The 22,710-nt window shown below is 33.8% G+C and overlaps 2 protein-coding genes and 1 pseudogene across 7 annotated transcripts; all 3 read left to right on the top strand.

The window, feature by feature from the left end:
• The first annotated feature begins 722 nt into the window (after positions 1-722).
• LOC107640154 (monodehydroascorbate reductase-like) lies at positions 723-8,338 on the top strand (annotated as a pseudogene). Its single transcript, XR_015883335.1, has 7 exons — positions 723-812; positions 1,183-1,216; positions 7,206-7,358; positions 7,502-7,620; positions 7,714-7,933; positions 8,027-8,132; positions 8,167-8,338. The product of XR_015883335.1 is annotated as a monodehydroascorbate reductase-like (transcript).
• A 3,050-nt stretch (positions 8,339-11,388) lies between these two features.
• On the top strand, positions 11,389-15,678 carry LOC107642918 (uncharacterized). Of its 4 annotated transcripts, none has more exons than XM_016346425.3 (4): positions 11,389-11,847; positions 12,207-12,740; positions 14,207-14,426; positions 15,201-15,678. In XM_016346425.3, the coding sequence occupies exons 3-4, from the start codon at positions 14,304-14,306 to the stop codon at positions 15,651-15,653; spliced, it is 576 nt and encodes a 191-aa protein (XP_016201911.1). In that variant the 5' UTR covers positions 11,389-11,847; positions 12,207-12,740; positions 14,207-14,303; the 3' UTR covers positions 15,654-15,678. The 4 variants fall into 4 exon arrangements, with proteins under 4 accessions (XP_016201911.1, XP_016201913.1, XP_016201912.1 ...); XM_016346426.3 differs by having other exon boundaries at positions 11,428-11,847; positions 14,213-14,426; XM_088488792.1 differs by having other exon boundaries at positions 11,466-11,847; positions 14,039-14,426.
• Positions 15,679-20,389: 4,711 nt separating this feature from the next.
• On the top strand, positions 20,390-22,436 carry LOC107642916 (protein WALLS ARE THIN 1). 2 transcript variants are annotated; one of them, XM_016346423.3, is made up of 6 exons: positions 20,390-20,902; positions 21,032-21,094; positions 21,175-21,291; positions 21,381-21,783; positions 21,924-22,075; positions 22,187-22,436. In XM_016346423.3, exons 1-6 carry the CDS (start codon positions 20,718-20,720, stop codon positions 22,359-22,361), a joined length of 1,095 nt encoding a protein of 364 aa, XP_016201909.1. In that variant the 5' UTR covers positions 20,390-20,717; the 3' UTR covers positions 22,362-22,436. The 2 variants fall into 2 exon arrangements, with proteins under 2 accessions (XP_016201909.1, XP_088344981.1); XM_088488855.1 differs by having other exon boundaries at positions 20,784-20,902; positions 21,037-21,094.
• Positions 22,437-22,710: the final 274 nt, after the last annotated feature.

Raw genomic sequence — 22,710 nt, forward strand, 5'->3', positions numbered from 1 at the left:
CTCGGAAAGGGCCTTTCCAATTGGCTGCTAGCTTGCCGTGGTTTGATGGTTTTCTAACATTTTCGGTTCTTCTGAGCACCAGGTCGTTGACTTGAAAGGACCTTTGGTGAAGTTTCTGGTTGTATCGCCGAGCTATATGTTGCTGCATAGCTCGGTGTGTGATTGTTGTTGAAGATCGGAGTTCTTCGAGGATGTCCAGATCAAATTGGTGAGCTGTATCTATTATAATATGGTCGGCCAACTGGGTGCGGAGTGAAGTCTGAGAGATCTCCACTGGTATCATTGCATCGGAGCCATATACTAGTCGGAAAGGTGTTTCTTTTGTTGTTGAGTGGATGGTGGTGTTATATCCCCATATAATCTCTGAAATTAGTTCGGCCCAGAGGCCTTTGGCGTCGTCTAGTTTCTTCCTTAAGGCATGGAGGATGACTTTATTTGCAGCCTCTGCTAACCCATTTGTTTGTGGGTGTTCGACCGATGAGAATGTTGTTTGACTTTTAACTCCTGAAGGAAGTGAATTTTTTATTGGCAAACTGGCGACCATTATAGGTGATAATGTGTCGAGATATGCCAAATCTGCAGATAATATGTTTCCATACAAAGAAAACCATTGTTGTGAGGTGATTTTTGCTAGAGGTTGTGCCTCTATCCATTTTAAAAAGTAATCAATTGATACTATTAAGAATTTTACCTGTTCTGCCGCTAAAGAGAAGGGGCCGAGGATGTCTAGCCCCCTATCTGTTAAAGGACCAACTTACTTCGGAACTGTGAAGGAGTTCGGTAGGGAGTTGTGTAATCGGACTATGCTTCTGGCAATTGTCACAGCTTTCTATCTTTACTTTGCAATCTTGTTGTAATGTTGGCCAAAAGAAACCAGCCCGGAGGATTTTTGTAGACAGACTTCGGGCACCGAGGTACGTTTCGCAAATTCCTTTATGTCTCGGCAAGTGCAAGGTCGGCTTCTGACCTATTAAGACATTTCAGTAAAGGACGAGAAAATCCTCGGCTATATAGGCAGTTGTTATAAATAGTAAAAAACGAAGCTTGTCGGCAGAACTGCTGAGTATTGTCGACGGTGTCTGGTAAGATTCCTGTTTGAAAGTATTTTATGTAAGGTGCTCGCCAATCTTCGTCCTGTGAGACACTTAAAACTTGTGTGAGATCTATATTTGGCTTGATTAGCGTAGATTGGTAAAAGGAGGAGTTAGTTATTTGGGTACTGGCGATCCTAGACAGAATGTCAGCTCGGCCATTATTCTCCCGAGGTATATGTTGAATTTCACACTTATAAAATTTTGACAGTAATGCTTGAACAGTTGCTAGGTATTTGGATAATAAAAGATCCTTTACCTGGTATTACCTGGTATAAATCGTTTACCTGCTGCACGATGAGCAAGGAATCACAGTATACCTTGAGATCAGTGATGTTTAGATCGGTGGCGAGTTTGAGACTGGCAATGAGTGCTTTGTACTCACTCTGATTGTTGCTTGCTTTGAAGGAAAAGTGTAAAGATTGTTCGATGATGTTACCATTTCTGTCTTCAAGTATGATTCCAGCTCCACACCCTTGTGGATTAGAAGAAACATCTACATATAAAGTTCATTGGGTTGAGTCTTCGGTTGTGTCTGGGACTGTGAATTCGGCTATAAAATCCGCCAAATGTTGAGATTTGATCGACCCTCGTTCCTGATAACGAATATCAAACTCGGAAAGCTCAACCGGCCATTTAACTAGCTGGCCTGCTAACTCTGGTTTTTGAAGGACTTGTTGCAAGGGTTGATCTGTCCGAACATATATGGTATGGCTTTGAAAATATGGCCGAAGTCTTCGTGCCGAAAATGTTAGAGCTAAAGCCAGCTTCTCGATCCTCGGATAGCGAAGTTCGACATTTTGTATAGTCTTACTGACAAAATAGATCAGCAGCTGCTGCTTTTGTCTTTCTGCGATAAGAATAGAACTTATGGCCCAGTCAGTGATAGATAGATATAGATAAAGTGGTTCCCCTTGAAGGGGTGTTTTTAAAACAGGGGGTTTTGAAATGGTTTCTTTTATGGCTGTGAACATTTTTTCACATTCATCAGTCCAGTGAAAAGATTTTTTCTTTTTTAGTGTTTGGAAAAAATAGGAAGATTTGTCGAGATGGCCTTGCTGAGCTAGTCGCTCTAAAAGGTCCTTGGCGATGACACATTCATCGGTGGTGTGTCCGTGCTTCTGGTGAAAAGTACAATATTTCGATTTGTCTGCGCTCCTTGAGTCTAAATAGTTGCCGGCCTTCCATGGGGTTTGATTAATTTGGAATTGAGGATCTCCTTGATAATATTGTCGCGCTTTGTATTGAATTGAGTATATGACTCATAACGGGGAGTCGGCTTGAAGTTCTTCTTGCTATCCCGTGCTTTATCGTCTTCTTTGTACTGTGGTCTCTCGATTTTCCGAGCTTGTCGGAGTATTTCAATGTCAATTTGTCCTTTCGCCTTTTCACGAAACTCGGCCATAGTTTTAGGTTTGGCCACAGCAATAGTTTCCTGGAATTTTTCTGGTCGAAGTCCGCTTTTGATGGCCTGCAATTCGACTTCAGGGTGGAGATCTAGTATACCCATAGCTACCTTTGTGAAGCACGTCATGTAATCTTTTAGGCTTTCATGCTGACCTTGTTTGATCGTGTTCAAGTAATCAGAATCATGCAGGTAGATAGCTGATCCGGCAAAATGATCTTCGAACAGCTTTGACAGGTCGAAAATGAGAAATAGAATCTGTAGGCAAAGAACAAAACCAATCAAGTGCAGGACTGTCTAAATAAGATGGAAAACAACGATATAAAATTTTATCGGATGCACCGTTTAGTATCATTATGGAGGTGAATTTTTTTATGTATTTCTTTGGATCTTCTAACCCGTCATATGGGGTTAAGGTAGTCGGTAGAGTGAACCTCATGGGCAGTACAAAGTTCATCACCTCGGCCGTGAATGGCCCGGGCGAGTTTTTTGGGTCGTCATCTTCGTTCTCTGGCTGAGCTTCTTCATTGTGCTCAGGTTCTTCTTCTTCACGCTGAGCAGTTTTGGAGACGTGCGTCGGTCCAAATTGATGCTCGGCTTCTTCTGTTCGCTCCTGTCGATCATTGTTATTTTCAATCCGAGCATTAGTTAACTCGGCAATCTGGTTTACCATTCGCTGGTTCTCCTCGGCCATGCGCTGGTTAGCTTGTTGCAACTCAGCTACCGTCCGAAGAAGTTCGGCTGGTGTGGGTGGAAGTTGATCAGCCATGGTCGAAGGTGAAAATGCTTGGGCTGATGAATAAAGAAAAGATTATATCTTTGGCCCCACGGTGGGCGCCAATTGTTCTTGTATGGATGACTTGGATATAGCTCGGACTCTAAAAGACAGTGCCGAGTTATTCCTTCAGCGCTGATTGATGACCTTGAGAATTCCAAGCTTTCCGTCCAGGAAGATACCACGTCACAGAGAGTATCAACAAGGGGGGATATACCTGCAAAAGGCACTCCGATGCTTAAGTTAGTATTGTGAATACCATGTGTCTATTTAGGACAAGATATCATACCTTTATAGACTAAAAACAAAGGTCGGTTACATTGTCATTGGTCGTCCGAATTGAAGAGTAGTTATTGGGTTTTAATAAGCGATAACGCTTGATCGGGAGTTTTGATTCTGAGATGCAGTCCATTGAGTCTGGCTGTAATGTGTAACCTCCGAGTTATAGTGCCAAGTTATGATGTTTAATCCGAGTTATGACATCGGATTTGTAACGGCCATATCACAACCAAATCACAATATTTATAAGGTGAAACCCAGCAGATATATTTATATTTATTTTAAAAAAAATTGTTGATTAGTTTTATGTAGGTTATAAATCAAGACATTATAACATTTGATTGTTTTATTAGAATTATTTTAAAATTTTTCTATCAATACTTAATTTGTTATTTTTTAAAATTTAAAATAACAAATCATATTACTTCTTTATTCATGTGTATTTTTTTTATTTTAGGTTCTTTACATATTCAAATTACAACTTTATTATTATGTCTATACTTCAGCATATGTTTGAGGAATATACCAATAAATATCTAACTTTTTCTTTCTCATTCATTTTACTATTTCAACTCTTAGAATTTACAATTATTTTTTACTCTTTTTTATTCTTCCGTAATTATTTATTGACTATCCTGATATTTATACTTATCTTCACATAATATTTTATGTACATGTTGATTCACATAAGATTTTTAATTTTTTAAGTTATTTTTAAAGTATTGTTCATTTTTAAGTGTAACTAAAATTAATAATTTAATATAAATTGATAAATTATTTTACTTTATTAATTAAAATTATGATATAACCGATATTATTTCTCCATTCAACTAATTATAATAATACAAAAAGTTTTTATTTTTTAAAATTTTAGAAAATATGAATGCAATGATCTTTGAATTACATGACATAGGAGTCAAAGATATTTTTTAAATGCATATTGATTGGAACAAAAAAAAGATTGTAAAAATATTGCATAACTAATAGAAAATATGTTGATCATATACATACTAATTTAAATAGCCAAAATAAAATAAAATAAGTAACAAAAAAGATATAAATTTTTACCTTTTATTTTGTGGTACAAAAATAATATATAATAATATAATAAACCGTAATGCTTTGATATAAAAAAAAAGTAACTTTTAAGATAAAATGAAAAGATGTGATATTTTATGCATTAGATAATTTAAAAAATACTTATTATAGAAAAAATTAAAAATATTTTGACGTAAAAAAACTATTTAATAAAATTAAGAGAACAAAAGAGAGAGAGGGGAGATGTTAAAATTTTTTAACTAATAAAAAGAATCACCACCATCAACCTATTAAATTTGAGTAATTTCAAGTGAGAATTAAGAAACAAACACGAATGATAAATTCAAAAGTTTCATATCTTTCTTTATATAGTATTTTACTTTAAGTAATTATTTTTTATGAATAGTATTTAAATGACAAATAAATAGTAAAAAGATTCGCATTAATTATAAAACCTAATGTCATCCTTATAATACGATCGCATTATTTCAAAACATACAAATAAAATAATAAAGTATAATTTAATTAATGTGCACAATAAAACAAACGTAAAACTTATATAATAGCAGTCAAATATGAAAAGTAATGATAACTATTTGTTTTAAGGTATTATATTAAATTGTAACTTAAATTTATAATTATTAGTTAAAATTAATATATTTTGATATTAGTGTTTAGGATTATTAACATTAAAATTTTGATAATTTGAACAAAATTTTTTAATGCTTTTTGTCCTAAATTTTTTATTAATAGAACAATAAAATTACTTAACACTCACGTCAATAAAAAGTTATTATTTTGATGCATCTAAATATTTAAAAGAGACAAAAACGAAATCTTTTAATAGAAAGTCTAGCGGCCAGCACTTTTATTAAAATCTGGCCAGCACTTAACCAGCAAAAGAAAAGTGAGTAATCTCACACCATTAGATAAAATCTCACACCATTGAAAACATCAATGATGACTAATTAATGGCTACAAATCACAAAACTTGCTGGTTTCCTAGCACTCCTCTTCTTTTAATAACACTTTAACAACTCATAAAAATTAACATAATGGATGATTATAGATCAAAGTGATAGATCAGATTGAAAATTGTGATAATTAATTACAATCGGGTGAAGAAAATGTGGAAGGAGAAAAAAGAAAAAGAAAAAGGAGAACAAGACAATATAACAGTTGCGCTGAGACAATGACAGATATCTATATAAAGAATAATAGTAAGAGAAATAATAGTGTGTGATACAATGAAGGAATATAATAAAAGTATAAATTAATAATTTAAAAAAAATAATAAAATTAAAGATAATTTAATAAATTGAATATAAAATTTAAAATTATTCATGAAGATAAAAAATGCTTTAAATATAATATTTTATATTTGCTTTATAACTCAAATGATATAATCTCCTATTCTCACCTAGAAATTTTGGATTCGAGTCTCAAAATCTTAACTGTTGAAAAAATAAATAAATAAACTTATATAATGTTTATAAATAATTACTTTATAAATATTTATCATTATTTTGTTACACATAATAATAATATAATCAATTTTTTTAATAATTTATTTAATTATTTTTATATTTATTTTTAAATAAAAATTTTTATATTTATTTTTAAATAGTATTTATTTTAAATTTTTAAAATATTTTATTAAATTTATAATTTTAAAAAAATTAATCTATTAAAAACAATAAAAAAACGACTGAACCTGTTAACCCGCTAATTTCATTATATAGTTATTCAATTTGGACACACCCCCGAGCTTACATCCCTTAATTCAAAGGGCCTCTTTCTTTTTGGTCGCAGTGTGTATTTCTAGGAGTAAATATCCATAGTTGTCCTTGAGATTCACGCAAATACCCATAATAATCCCTAAGATCCCGATTTTTCTGTTGTAGTCCTCCAGATAGAGCTCCGAGCACTCAAACTGGTCCCTGACCATATTTCAGGTGATGACTCATCACCGGAGCGCTGACGTGGACTCGAATTGCCACGTGGGAAGGGTCCAAAACGTCGTCGTTTTGGGTTTGGCACCCTTGAAAGCCAAAAACGACGCCGTTTAGGTGTTAGTTAGTACGAAAAACAGTTTTCTCCCCCAACACAAACACTTCACTTCACTCGTCTCTTCTTCTTCTACCCTCTGACTTCTTCTTCATCTCCCCATCAATGGTGTAGCCATATAGGGTTGTATTCGCTGGGTTTAGGAAAATTTGAGAGAAGAAGTAATCCGACCAGAAGTTGTTATCGTTCTTCCCCTCCTTCACCATAAGCACGAGGTTCTGACTTTGTGATCGAACTCAAGGTAACCTTCCTTTTTTCTTACTTTGCATTTTCAATACAGTATTGGTTGATGATATGCAAGTTGTTAGTGTAGTTGAGGTTCTGGAGTTTTGATGTCATTGTAGTATCTAGGGTTTGAAGGCTGCTGGGGTTTGTGGGGTTGCTCTATTTAACCCAAATGAAACAGGAATGAAAGAGGGAGTTGTATGCAGGATTGAAAAATATGTTTTCTTGTGGTGATTAATTTTTTTTAATGCATTAGTAAGCTTTCTATACATTTTGTCTTAATACATGTTCCCTTGTATTTTCTTTTTGTATTTTCTGTAGGTAGCACCTTATGAACGTCCTGCACTAAGCAAGACTTACCTTTTTCCTGAGTGTGAGTTGTGATATTCTCTCTCCCTCTATGTTATAATTCCTGATTTCCATATTTGTGTTGGAAGTGGAGGAGAAAGATTGCTTCCTGAGTGGTACAATGAGAAAGGTGATTATTACATTTGGTTCAGCACAATTATTGGATAGTTTTAAGAACAGCTAGGCTCTCATGCTAAGTGAAAACAAGAGTAAATTAACAAAATGGTCCTTAACAATGATTTTCCAAATACAAATTTAAATATTTGATTGCAGGTATAGAGTTGATTCTTAGCATAGAAAAAGTGAAAGCAGACCTTGCCGCAAAATCTCTGACAAGTGCAGGAGGAGAAACATTCAGTTACCAGATTTTGTTGATTGCAACCAGCTCAACTGTAAGGATCCTTGAGGATATTAGAGGATATGTCTTGCATTGTGCTCATTTCTTCATTTTTCTGGTCTTGCTAATAATTTGTATTTGTTTGCAGGTTATAAGGTTGAGTGATTTTGGTGTTCAAGGAGCTGATGCCAAAAACATCTTTTACTTGAGGGAAGTTGATGATGCTGATAAACTATACGAAGCAATTAAAGCAAAGAAGAATGACAAAGCTGTGGTTGTCGGAGATGGATACATTGGTCTGGAGCTTAGTGCAGCGTTGAGACTCAACAATCTTGATGTTACCATGGTCTACCCAGAGCCTTGGTGTAGTAAGTAGATAGTTATAACTCTTTCTTTTCATGCCATACTATTTTATTTCTTTATATATTTTTAAAGAAGTGCATTATAATATGATGTTGCAGTGCCAAGACTTTTTACATCTGGCATAGCTGCTTTCTACGAGGGATACTATGCGAAAAAGGGGGTCAATATTATTAAAGGAACAGTTGCTGTTGGATTTCCTTTTAAATTTTAAATCAAGCTTGTCATGATTTCAACCCACCATTAAGGTGAAAGAAGTCAAACTAAAGGATGGCAGGGTCCTAGAAGCTGATATCATTGTTGTTGGTGTTGGAGGAAGGCCACAAACAACCTTATTCAAGGGACAGATTGAAGAAGAGAAGGGTAGAATCAAGGTTGAAGAAGAACTGAAGATTTTAGATACAGTTACTTAGGAGTTTTGTTTTGTGTTATTAGTCTTTTTCATCGTACAATGACTAGATCGTGAATTGTGATCCAAAGGCATTTTTTATATGCCTTGGCCTTGCTTTTGATGAAACTACAGAGTGCAGCATAATGGTTTCTAGGCTGCCTTTTACCTTCATCTTTTGTTCTTTTTTTATAAACAATGGAATTTATGTTAATATACTATGCTTTGTGGTTTACCATTCAAGCAGCAGTTTTTTTATTTTTTTCATAAATAATAGAATTTATCTTAACAATAGTTTTATAGTTAATAGCATTTTTCATTCTATCAAGAAGCAGTTTTTTTGATAAACAATGGAGCTTATCTTTACAACAGTTTCATAGTTAACAACATTCTTCATTCCATCAAGAAGCATTTTTTTACATTTGATGCTAACAGAGAATCCTAAACCACCAACTAATTTATCATTTACAATACAGGATCACCAACAACACTATCAATACAAACACAGCTAACACTAACATCTGGGTAATCAATTTTTGCATTTGGACATCCTCCTCCAACCTTCAAAGCCTCCAATCAAAGTTCATCTTCACTTCATCCCCACACAATTCTGAATTCTCAACTTGTTCCTCACTCACAGAATCTGCCCACACAAAAAGTCCACAACATCTCTTCCCACTTGTCTGTAACCAAAAAAGGATCAAAGTTCAGAGAGGAACAACACAAGAACAGTCAGGGGAGGAGAATCATAACAACACAAGTAATTATTCTAACCCATATTATAGTTGGGGCAGCCATAAAACGGTTTGTTCGGATTCAAATCTGTGCCAGACCATCTGAGGACCGGCCTGCAGCCATAGCCGCACCATTCTGGCGGGACCAATCTTCTGTTCTTCGTTTGCGTTCTAGTCCGGTTCCAGCTAGATGGGGAACGAACAGAGCTTCCACCTGCAGTGCTACCACCACCACCCATTATCAACATGAGTAGCTGCCCCAGGTGGAACTATGTGAGAATATGAAGAAGTGTATGAAAGAAGAAGAAGAAGAGATGAACAAGATGAAGGGATGAAGTATCTGAGAATTTGGGGATTTAAGGTTACATATAGTACGAGGGACTAATATGGGTACAAATTACAAATTAGCCAGCTCAGCTAGCCGTTGGGAGCCCTCCAGCGTGGCAATCAGAGGCCACATCAGCGCTCCGGTGATGAGTCATCACCTGAAATATGGCCAGGGACCAGTTTGAGGGCTCGGAGCTCTATCTGGAGGACTACAATGAGGAAATCAGGATCTTAGGGATTACTATGAGTATTTGCGTGAATCTCAGGGACAACTATGGGTATTTACTCGTATTTCTAGTCTATTTTCCAAGCTTTCATTCCCTCCTGTTGCTAGTCGTGATCTGCAGCTAGTTGCACTTGTTCCACAATCTGGTTATAAACTTATAATTTCAATTTTATCGTTAAACCTAGATGTCATCAAACTATAAAAAAGTGTTAAACATTCTAAATTAGTAAATTAACGAGAAAATTTAAAAATATCCTAAAATTAGAATTAAACTCTAAAATAGTCATTGAAATTAACGTCATGCATTAAAATTGTTCTTGAGATTCTAATTGTACTAATCACGTTCGTGAGATTGAAAAAAATGCACTATATTAGTCTCTGACCTATTTTCCATTAACGACGTGATGACATGGCATGATGACGTGAACTGTAAGTGACACGTGTCACTTCATGATTTGGCCACGTGTAATGGTATGATGATGTAGTGACCAGTGACACGTGGCATGCTGACGTGGATGGTTGTGCCACATGTCACAATCCACGTATCTGTTTGTGCCAAGTGTCGTAACAGTATTCGTCCACGTGTCATCAATTATGTCATCATTGTATATGCACTAAATTAGTCCCTCACTTTGCATTAAGTGACTCATTTTAGTCCCTGAAATTGAATGTCGTGCACCAAACTAGTCCCTTCACCAATTTTTTCTCATTTTTTTAAATTTAAAATTTTAATATCTTAGATACACTAATTTCAATTCTATTTTTCATATATCGTTTAAATACAAATGCTTTCATAAAAATTTTTAAGATTTTACTTTTTAGTTTTAATTATATAATTTTTTTAATAATTTAACATTGGTAAATTTTGTAATATATAAATATGTTATTATAAAAAAATAATTATATGATTGATTAGACACATTTTTTTTCTTATGAAATACATGTTTTCGTTATATGTAAATGACCTAGATTGAAGGCACTTCAAGCACCCTCACTACCATCTTTGACCTCTGCAGTCTAGACGAAAGAGGTCGGAGATGGTAATGAGGGAAGTTTGAAATGCCTTCACGTCAACTCCAAGACGGCGGTTATTAGGGGTATCCGCAAGAAAAAAAATATTTTATAAAAGTACTGAGAGAGGTCGGAGATGGTAGTGAAGTTGCTTGAAAAGCCTTCACGTTAACTTTAAGTCGGCGGTTAGAGTATTCGCAAGAGAAAAAATATTTTATAAAAACACTTTTATTTAAAGAACATGTAAAAAAATATAATTGAAATTAATGCATTAAAAAATATTGAGAATTTTGAATTTATAAAAAAAATGAGAAAAAACTGGTGAAGGGACTAGTTTGGTGCGCGACATTCAATTTTAGGAACTAAAATGAGTCACTTAATGCAAAGTGATGGACTAATTTGATGCATATACAACGATGACATGTGGACGAATACTGTTACGAAACGTAGCACAAACGGACATGTGGCCAAATAACATTGTGATACGTGGCACAACTATCCACGTCAGCATGCCACGTGTCACTGGTCACCACATCATTATATCATTATGCGTGGCCAAATCATGAAGTGACACGTGTTACTCACAGTCCACATCATCATACCATGTTATCACGTCGTTAATGAAAAATAAATTAGGGATTAAATAAAAAATAGGTCAGGACTAATATGATACACTTTTTTCATTCTCAAGACTTAATTGTTACCATTAGAATCTCAAAAAGGATTTTAGTGCACCACGCCAATGTATCATCTTGGGTTTAGCTCCCTAAAACTATCACTCTTCATTCTTTATTTTCGTACCAAAAAAAACCTGGCAGAATCTAAAGCCCCCCACCCCATCACACCACAGACACACAGGCAGAACTGGGAGCTCGCCTAGTCGCCTCGGTTCACCGACACTGCATGCTCGCTGCCGTCGCTGCGCCTCTCGCTGGATCTTCCGCGTCGTGTGCTCCTCTCTCCTCCGTCTGAGCTCGGCTGCTGCGTGTCTCTCGCCTCCGCGTCTGCTCGGGCTGTGCTTCCTGCTCGTGTTGCCGCCGTGCCTCCCTCGCCTATCTCCCTCCTCACGTCTCTGCTCTGACTTTGCTTCCTGCCCGCGTCTCACCGCCTCTCCTCCGTCTATGTGGTGGTTGTTGCTGCTCGTCCCTCGTCGTCCGTGCCTCCGTGGTTGTTGCTTTCTGCACGCTGTCGTGCGTCATCTACTTTCTGGAATCGATTCTGCCTCTGCAACAACAGGTAACCATTTTTATTTTTTTTTTCAGTTATTCTAATATTTTATATGCTATATTAATTTTAAGTAGTTGATTCATTGATCTTATTGCTGTTAATTTTATTGTTGATTGGTTTATGATGCTGATTAGAATATGATCGTGGTCTAAATATTGAATTGGTTTATGAATTTGTTTATGCATATCAATATGCAGTGGTTTTGCTGATTATGAATATGCTGAGGTTTTGTTGATTTTTGAATTGGTTTATGAATATGTATATGTTGATTATGAATATGTAGTGGTTTTTTGTTGATTGTTGCTGGCTGCTGCTATAACGATTCTGATCGTTTTTTTTTTCTAATACCTGAAACTGTGTCGTTTCAGACGCCCCCTCCCCTTTCCCTTTGGATGAAACCCTAATGCCCAAATGCCAAATCTGAGACTCTGACTCTGAGAGTCTGAGTGGAACCCCCCCTAACCCAGCCAGTCTCTGTGCTCTCTCTGCCTCTCCCCCTCACCTCGTCACTCTCTCGTCTCTTCCCTCACCTCGACAGCCGTCACTCTCAGTCTCTCACGGCCTCACCTCGTGGCTCTCTCAGTCTCTCACCTTGTCCCCTCACCTCTGTCGTCGTCGCGGTCCCGTGCCCCTGCCCTCACTTCGCCGGCGGCAGAAGCAGACGGAACCGCATCTGGTCCCTTAGGTGGTGGTGGTGGTCGTCTTCTTGCTTCTCACGGTCTCTGTCTCGCACCTGGTCTCGACCTCTCCCTTCCCTGCGCTCTTCGTCGCTGGTAGCAGAGGCAACAGATCCCGGTGGGCTGGTCTTCGTTGTCGTCTTCTTGCTTCGAGCCTTGCCGTCAGCTTCTCCCTCGCCATCAGCTTCTCCCTCGCCATCAGCTTCCTTCGTGCAACCCGATTTGGTGAGTTCTCCTGTTCTTTGTGTTTCAATTTTGTTGCTGCATCACTGCACTTTGATTTTGTTGCCAAAATAATTTGTTGCTGAAAGTGTTGATTGTGTTGCTGAAATTTGTTACTGATTATCATGAACCTTGAATTTGTTGGTGAGTTTTCCCTGTTCTTTATGTTTCAATTTTCTTGTTTTTTTGTTGCTGCCTGAAAGTTATCATAGTTTAAGTTTTTGTTGCTGCTTGAAAGTTATCATAGTTATCATAGCTGAATTTGTTGCTAGAACTCTAGAAATAGAATTTGTTGTTAGTAAGTTGAATTTGACGCTGAACATATCATAAATGTGGTTGTTGCTGGAAGTAGAATTTGTTGCTGGATAACTGAGTTGAGTTGAATTTGTTAATGAACCTTGTTGTGTTGTTTAAAAAATGCTAAATCTTTTGTTGCTGTATGTTTAGGGATAAGAGATAAGAGTATTGGTCAATAACAAAATCAGTTTGGTGCAGTTAGTTAGGGTTTGTTATTCTGATATATGATCTTTCTCTTTTCCAACTCTGTTATAAATGAAGCTCTTGCATCCCTCTAAGAGGTGTGTAGAATTGATGGAAGAATAAGATGAAGTTAATTCAGTTCACTAGTTTCTTTTACCTCTCTCTCCAAACTCTTCTTTCTTTGTTTTTGATGTTATGCATAATGCAGTGTTTCTTATGGAAGATATAGATGCATATCAAAATGAGGAAAATGTTGATCAAGCTTCAAATTTATCCTATGAAGATATAGATGTCGATTTTAATTTTTAAGATCACTTGGACTTGATTTATCGATTGTGTTATCTTTTGCTTGCTCTTGTTTATTTAAATGGAGAAAGCATTTTGTACTAGAAACTAGTTTATTATCTCTTTTTACATCATTAGTTATGCCTAAAAATTAATTTTTGATTATTATTATTATGTGTGTTCAGACTTGCATTTTAAGTTTTAATACGTAATTTTAATTTTATTTATATAATTTATATTTTTTTAAATTATGACCGGGTCAACCGGGTGAATTAGTGACCTACCGGTTGAACCAATGACCGATCATATGACCGGGTTGATTGCCGGTTCGGTTCTGATAACTTTGCTTTATGATTGTTATTCTTATTGTGTCAAATTAAAATATTATTGTAGTAGTACTGACTAATTTTATGTCTATTTTCGTATTAGTTATTTTTAGAATTTGAGACTTAATTGTTGTTAAAATGTTAGTAAAGACATGTATTTCAAATTTTAATTTTAAGTTTTTGACTATTTTATATTTTTATTTAAATAAGATCGGGTCAATCAGTTCAATTAGTGACCCATTGGTTGAACCAGAGACCCAGTAGCCTGACCGGTTCGATCACTGGGTCGGTTCTGACAACTATGATTTCATCACATTTGGTGTCTTTTCAATGCGAATATTTAAAGCACATGTTGACAAATGAGGCCAATTCCTATAGCTACAGGAAAGCAAACAAAAGCATCAAGAAGAAGGATATAGTGACACGTGTAGCTCCATTCTGGATTTTAAGGAGATAAAAAAAAGAGTCAAGTCTGATGAATATGTTGAAGCAAGCAGTCGGAAGAATTTGGAAAAGCAGCAGTGGTTATGCTTCAGAAGGAGGAACAAAAATTTTGGCTTGGAGTTATGTTCCTTCATTCTATTTCCACAATACACAAGTAAACTCTCTTCTGCCTATCATAACTCCTTTTTTGTTTTCTTTCTGGGGGAAAATATTTGCTGGAATTTGAATTATTTATTCATTTAGAATAGCAGAAATCGGCTGAGTGACATGAAGTTGCAAACAGAGTTGAGTGGAACTGTGGAACTGAGAGACAGTGGAACTTGAATTTTTCAAAAATAAGGTGTCAATAACAAAAAGTTTCTAGATTTTCTAAGTTTTGGAGAGTGAAGCTATGGTGTATTGCCTATCATGAAGTTAGAGAGATCTCAGTTGTATAATCAAAATAGGAATTTCAGAGTGTTCTCGCATCATTCTTGGCAAATAGAGATACTATCGATAGTGTGAACTCACAAGGGCATGATTAATTGTGGTTAACTCAGTTTGTTTCCATATTGAGGCCACTTTTTCCTCGATTATTTCTGTCATTTGTATACTTCATGTAAAGCACTTGTTTCACAAATTCATTCATTCTACATGTAAGTCTATTTGTCTAGTGATTTTTACACTCTTTATTGCAGAATTGTGCATTTCATCAGGGAGGGTGAACAATTTGTAGTATGTGTGTGTGTGTGTGTGTGTATATATATATAGTTACCATACCAGTCAGATGAGTTGGTTTTAATCATATTCGATGTTGAAATCAAAACTCAAAAAGACGACATTGGAAATCAATAGCTCTCTGATGAAGATATAGTTCTCAAAATTATGAACTAAGAAAATATATGAAGTAAAAAAAAAATCTCATTTCAGTTCACTTGTTTTTTCCCAGGCTCATACAGCACCTAGAAGCTTTTTCGGTGTTGAGGATTTCCTTGATGATGACAACAGCAAACCTTACACTTACCAGAAAGGGAAGAAATCAAAGAATCCAGATAAACATGTATCATTCAAACAAAGAACTGTTGCATACATGGAGCCTTTTACTCTTGATGTGTTCATCTCAAAGCGTTTTGTGTCGGCTTCGCTCACCCATAGAGTGACAAGCAAACAGGTTGCAGTTTCTGGTACCAACTCCAAGGACATAAAAGCTGTTCTTAAATCTCGTTCAGACATACCAGCTTGCATAGCAATTGGAAGGATTTTGGCCGAAAGAGCAAGAGAAGCTGATGTCTACACTGCCTCTTATACTCCAAGGGATAGGGATAAATTTGAAGGGAAAATCAGAGCTGTAGTTCAATCACTTATTGATAATGGGATTGATGTCAAGGTTTATCTTGATTGAGTTATTAACATCTATTTGAGCAAAACTTGCCAACTAAATTATTGAGATTTTAGTTAGCGGAGGTATAAATATTTTTTTGTGTTTGAAAAATAGAAAAGATCACGTGTTTTTGAAAGCATGTAAGAGGAAGTTTTTTAAAGTTGTCGGTGTTTATTAAAATTAAAAGATCTAATATAATTTTATATATTGATAAATATTTAAATTTGTTTTTGTATTTATGTCTATACAGTTTTTTTAAATTTTAAAAATTATTTTATCAAATATAACTGTTGCTATTTGTATTTATTGAAAATTATTTTTAATTTTGTTTATCAAATATAAATGTTATAATTTTTAAAAAGTAAAACCGTTATCAAATAAGAGAATAACTTTCTTATGTGTTTTAAACTTTCATAATATGTCTATATATAATTATTGAGATTATAGTTACTTATCAAAATATCAAAATACTTATCTTGAAATTGAGTTTTATGAATATGAATTTGAATTATACGAATTTATCTCAATTGATGTGATTCATGTTAGGCCAGTAATTTACTGGTAACATTGAGATTCTTAAATTTTTTTTATAAAATGTGATTTTTTATTATACACTCTTTAAATAGGACCCAAAAAAATGTAAAAAAATATTAAATAATAAAAAATTATACTTATAAAAAAAATTAAGAAAATTTATTTCTATAAAATTGTGAGGTTGTTAGACATGTAAATGAATTTAAAAAAATGAATAATTGCATATTACGGAATTAATTTCACATAGTAATCCATATAACTAGCTTTCATAAAGTTTAAAGCCTTATAATTATGGAAATGTTGGTTTATCTAATAATTAACGTCAAGAAGTTATTAATTCAAAATTTTATTGGCAACATAAAGGTGCCAATTCATTTAATTTTTTATATGATGATTTTAGTAAATCTTAATTATGTGCTTGGTTTTGAATTAAGATATTAATTTTTGTATATTGTTAGTCTAAAAGATTTTTATATAGTCATATCAAATAATTCTATATGTAAAACTTAAAAAAGAAATAAGAATTAAGTCTAACACAACAATACAAGATATATTTTATTTTTATTCTTTTAAAAGCATATTCATAATAAAAAAGTTCACATAAATAATTTATATTCAACAAAAAGCTCTTAATAAAATTGCTGTAGAAAATGTGTGAAAGTTTATTTATTTAGCTCACGAATGTACGGAAGAAAATTTTTAATAATAAATTTTTATCGTTAAGAGTAATATTAGAACTTAAATTTAGACGCCAATTGATCTTATATATTTTTTAGGTACCTAAAGTATATTAAAAGAGTATGATAATAATTTGAAGAGAAAAATTAGTTTGTGTAAATTTAATTTAAACTATTTTATTTTTATTCTTTAAAAATATATCCAAATAAAAAAAAATCTGCAACAATAATTTACATCCAATAAAAAAATTTTAAATGAGATTGTGAAAAAATAGATAGAAATTTTGTTATTTAACGTAATTGACAAAAGTTACGTGAATGTGAGTCAATGAGACAAGAGAAAACTGTAATAAGAGAGAAGATGAGGTAGTAGAAGTTTTTTAACATGAAATAACTGACCTATAGTAGGATATATTATTTGAAAGGACAAAATTAGGGCTGCACATGAATCAGATCAGATCGGATATAGTCTAAAATTCTATCCGATTCGCACTGCATGGATCGGATCGGATCGGATATCGGGTATATCCGCATAATTAAAAAAAATGTTTTCAAATTCCATTTGGTTGTTTTTACAAAAAAAAAAAAAAATCATTTTTCACCTGTTTAAGCATATTTAATTCTAAAATATTATCAATAAAAGTTCTCTTGAATAACAAAAAAAATAATAACATAAGATTTAAGTTTAATTATTCTAAGTCGAAGTACAACATAAAAAATAAAAAACAAGATATCATAAAATTCATAAAACAACACACTAAAATTCATATCACATTAGAGTTTATTTTCTTAAACTATGCTATTTATATGTGATGTGCCGATATGCGGATTTGTGGATCGGATCCACGGATATCACTGTCAAATCCACAATCCGATCCTACCATAGTGCGGATCCGATCCGATGGCTCTGCAGATATCGGATACGGATAATTACCGTGGATATGTAGACATTATCCGATCCATGTGCAACCCTAGACAAAATTAAAACATAATTTTAAACACCAAAACATATTTTGTTATTATATATTATTATAGATAAGGTCACATTCTTTATATTTTATTAACCTTTTTATTTTTAATTTTTAACTAAAAAATTTGTCAAATAAAAAAGAAAAACGCATCACATTTTAAATATTACCAAAATTATATAATCATTATAAGCAATAGTTCAACTTGTAAAAATATCGTCAATCATTAGTTGAATTCAACCTAATTTCGAGATGTACATCAATACAAATTTTTAGTCATGTGGTATGATGCATGGACATTGACATGGACATGAGATATGACACGATACGGGACATGTTGAGTAAATTTTAAAAGAGTAAAGTATTATTTTTGTACTCAATGTTTGAAGTAAGTCCTATTTATATTCCTAACGTTTAAATCGTCCTATTTGAATCCTTAACGTTTATAAAAGTGATTCAATGTTATCCTACTATCAATTATACTAACAAATCAGATTATATTTTTAAATTATTCTCACTTGAATGTATTCATTCTCAATTAGGTCTTACTTGGATGTATTCGATTTTGATATTATATCCACTATTTGTGTTTAGATTCAATTATGTCCCTAGAAAAGTGAATTATGTAAATGTTGTAGGAATTAGTTTCAACATTTGATGAGCTATTTTTCGGAGTAGATCATCGATTCTATTCCAGACATTTGTATTCTAACTTCAAGAAGAGATTTTTAAAATTCAAATTAAAGCGCTCATGATTGAATCACTTTTACAAACGTTAGGGATACAAATAGGACGATTTAAACGTTAGGGACACAAATAAAATTTACTCCAAACATTGGAGACAAAAACGATACTTTACTCATTTTAAAATTTTATAAGATACGGGATACACATATATATAAAATATAAAGTATATTTTAGATAAATCGTAATAATATTTTGATATTTTATTGATATTAAAATATAAATTAATTTTTTTTATTATTTTTAATGTCTTATTTTAATTATATAAAGTATTTAAAATATTTTTTATTTTAATAAATAATAATATATTATATCTAAATTTATTTCAAGAATATATGTTAAAAATAAGATCGGACACGCTGACACGTGATGGTATTTATGTGTGTCCAAGCGTGTTCAGAGAAGAATTTTTTTATTTTTTATTAAGATACGATTGGACATAGCAGACACGCGTATCAGACGAGTGCCGGTGAGTGTCGTGTCCAAAATGTGTCTGACACGCAGACACGACAACTCATCAAAGTGTCCGTTCATAAGTCATGTGTTACCGACTAAAAATACTACTTAAAAATCAAATAATTCAATTATCAAAATCAATTATTATATATTTTTTTATATAAATATATGTATTGTCTAATTTATTTGTAATATATATTTTATATTCTAACATATTTACAACTAATTTTAATAACTACTTTTATTATTTTAATATACATTTAGCATGGTTGCTACTTGCTAGTTATTGGCTCTCTTTAGTCTTTATGATTGAATCAAATGTGCAAATCGGTAGGGGTGGCAAAGCGGGCCGGCCCGCCCCAACCTGCCCCGTCCCGCTTAGGCCCGTCATATAAACGGGGCGGATCGGTCCGCCCCGCCAACTAAAATGAGTTTAAAATGCTAGCCCGCCCCGTTTTATGGCGGATTGGCGGGTTGGCGGATTAGCCCGCTTTTTTTTTTAAAAAAAAATAAAATTTATTAAAATTAACCAAAAAATAATAATTAAAAAATCAAATACAAATAAAAAATAGTCAAATTATAATATAATTTTTTTACTATATTTTTTTAAATTTTTAACTTCAATAAAATTGTTCAAAATAATATTTGTCAATAGAATCGTCTTTATTTTAAAAAATAAGTCACATAATTTGAGCATATATACAAAATTGTAAAATAAAATAAATAAAGTTAATAACTAAAAGAAGAATAAAAACAAAAAATGAAAAAAAGTGTTTAAAAATTCTATAATTATTAATTTTATAATAATAATCACACTTTTATTTAATAAAAAAAATAAAAAATAAAAATCTTCGGCCCGGCGGACCGGCCCGCCCCGCCTCGCCAAAACCCGCCAATTTGGCGATGCGGGTTTGTCGGGCTTTTTTAATTTGGCGGGCTCCAAATCCTAGCCCAACCTGCCTTTTTTAGCGGGTTTAGCGGATCGACCTGACGGGCTCGACCCGTTTTGCCACCCCTACAAATCAGCAGAAGGACAAGCCAATGAAGCCATGTAGACTGCTGTAGCCACACCCAGAACACTAGATAGAACACTAGAACACTAGCTTTCTAATATATATTTTTTTAAATACTACTATATATATATATTATAAAGGTATTTAAATATAATTTGTGTCAACTATCAAATAGTTCTAACAAGTAATTTTCTTATACAAATAAAAAAGAGAACACAATAAAACAAAATTCGTGTAACTTTTTACTCCATAAAAGTAAAACCTCCTATCAACTCAAATATTGAATATTTCGACAACTTTCAATTAGAGACAAGAAACAAAAAACAATTTGATTAATATAAGACACAGACTAGAATACTAGATAAAGACAAGAAAGACAAGTTGACAATCACATGCCAGTAGATTGCTAGCACTAGATATGAATCCATGAACATATTTTAATTTGGAAACACAAATTTCATTCCAGATGGTAAAGAGCAAGTTGGGAAGTCCACATATATTTCGTTTTTCCTTATTTGGGTAGATGAATCACTGTGACCCAGATGAGAATATCACCCTTTCCCTTCATCTTGGTCAACCAGTTCTAGATATGAAACCTACCACAACCACAAGACCATCAATAACACTGAACTCTCACTCCTTCTCATCCTAAATCAAGCATCTGCACTGCTTCTCTTTGAGGATCTGAAAGCAATGAATATGGTGCCTGAGAGAGCTAAGCTACACTTAGCCTTAACCTTCCTACAATTTTGTCATGCTGGACATCATATAATAGTGAGAATTGCTCTCAACATGGGTTTAAGCAAGCTAATCTTCCCAGTATATAGAAACATTACCGCCCTCGTTCTTCTGGCTCCTCTTGCTTATTTTTCAGAGAAGTATTTAGTTTAATTAGCATAATACTCAATAGCTTATATGAACTACTGTTGTATTTTCTCTTCTTCAAATGGTCAACTATCTTACTCCCTTTATATTGTTTTCATCTTCTTGTTTTCAATCTTTACAAGGAAAGACAGGCCACTGCTAACCGGTTATTATATGATGCAATTTTTCCTACTTGGACTAGTTGGGTAAGATCTCTTTATCTATAAATTGGCAACACATATTTGAGTAGTGTGATTCTAAGATCAAAAACTTCTGACTCTGGCAGAATAACAATAAAAGAAGGATGTTACCTAGTGGGTCTAGATAACACATCGCCCACGTTTGCATCTGCTATGCAAAACTCAGTTCCAGCCTTAACTTTTCTGATGGCTGCAGTACTAAGGCAAGTTACAACCCTTAACCCTCTTAAGCTTGAAAACCTGTGATGAATAATTACAAACATGTTTGTTCAACTAAATATGTGAAGTGCAGATATGAGAGTGTGCACTTGAATAGGCTAGATGGTTTTGCTAAGGTTCTTGGAGTAGTTGCTTCTGTTGGAGGAGCATCAATCATCACTCTTTACAAGGGACCTACCATCTATGCTCCATATTCAACATTGAATCATAAACAATCATTGTCTATGTTGGGGGATGCCACAGGAAAGAACTGGAACTTGGGTTGCATCTGTCTCTTTGGTCACTGCTTATGTTGGTCTGCTTGGATTGTAATGCAAGCATCTGTTCTCAAAAAGTACTCTGCCCCACTCTCAGTTTCTGCCTTTACTTGCTTCTTTGGTATCCTGCAATTTGCAACAATCGCAGCGTTTTTCGAGAGAGATTACAAGGCCTGGCAATTCAATTCTAGTAGTGAAATCTACAGTGTCTTGTATGCGGTTAGTAAATCAAACCGTGTACTCAATCAATATGCACCTTGCATTACCATTTTCAAGACAACTATTCTTTTTTTTTTAGCTAATGATGAAAGTTCTTAATTTAACTTTAACTGTTTTTTCATTGGTTTTGTTTGTATTAGGGACTAGTGAGTTCAGGGATAGCAGCAGCAATACAGATATGGGCTATTGCTAAGGGAGGACCAGTGTTTGCTTCAATTTATCTACCTTTACAGACATTAATGGTAGCCTTGATGGCATCCATTCTTTTAGGGGAAGAATTCTTCTTGGGAGGGTCAGTTATTATAATCCATGCAGATTTTATTTCATGTTGTTTCCTTCAAATAACAAACCTTGCCTATGGTTTATGCTCTGAAAAATTTTGTCTTTCAATTTTGTGGTGTAGGATTATTGGAGCTTTATTGATTATAACAGGCTTATACCTTGTTGTGTGGGGAAAAAGTGAAGAAACAAAATATGGCAAAGAGGTCATAGCCCCTATGGAGTCCAAGAATCATGGTGAAGGAATTTGTGACAATGCTTCCATCATCCAACCTTTGATTCTTACCCAAAACACTTAGAATTTTACATGGGAAAGAATATAAATCCACAAGGAAAACTGTAATTGTTTCATTTAGTGAAACCAAATTTTACAATGTGTCTTTCTTACAGTCATAGTATACCATAAATATAATCACCTCTTATTAATAATAATATAATATAACTATTGATATGGATAATGTATTAATAGAATAGAACCCAATATCAGTAACTCAGATGATTGATTCATATATGTTAATTGAACTATATACATGGACTAATGGCAGATGAACTATCTATAGCAACATTTTCCACCAGTTTTTGACATGCAAAAGAAGGGGCATGTGGCATATATGCTCTCTCTTGTTCATGTTCCCAGTTTTCTACAAC

Source organism: Arachis ipaensis, chromosome B5 (genome assembly GCF_059453495.1).
Source record: "Arachis ipaensis isolate K30076 ecotype BB chromosome B5, ASM5945349v1, whole genome shotgun sequence".
Classification (NCBI taxonomy): domain Eukaryota; kingdom Viridiplantae; phylum Streptophyta; class Magnoliopsida; order Fabales; family Fabaceae; genus Arachis; species Arachis ipaensis.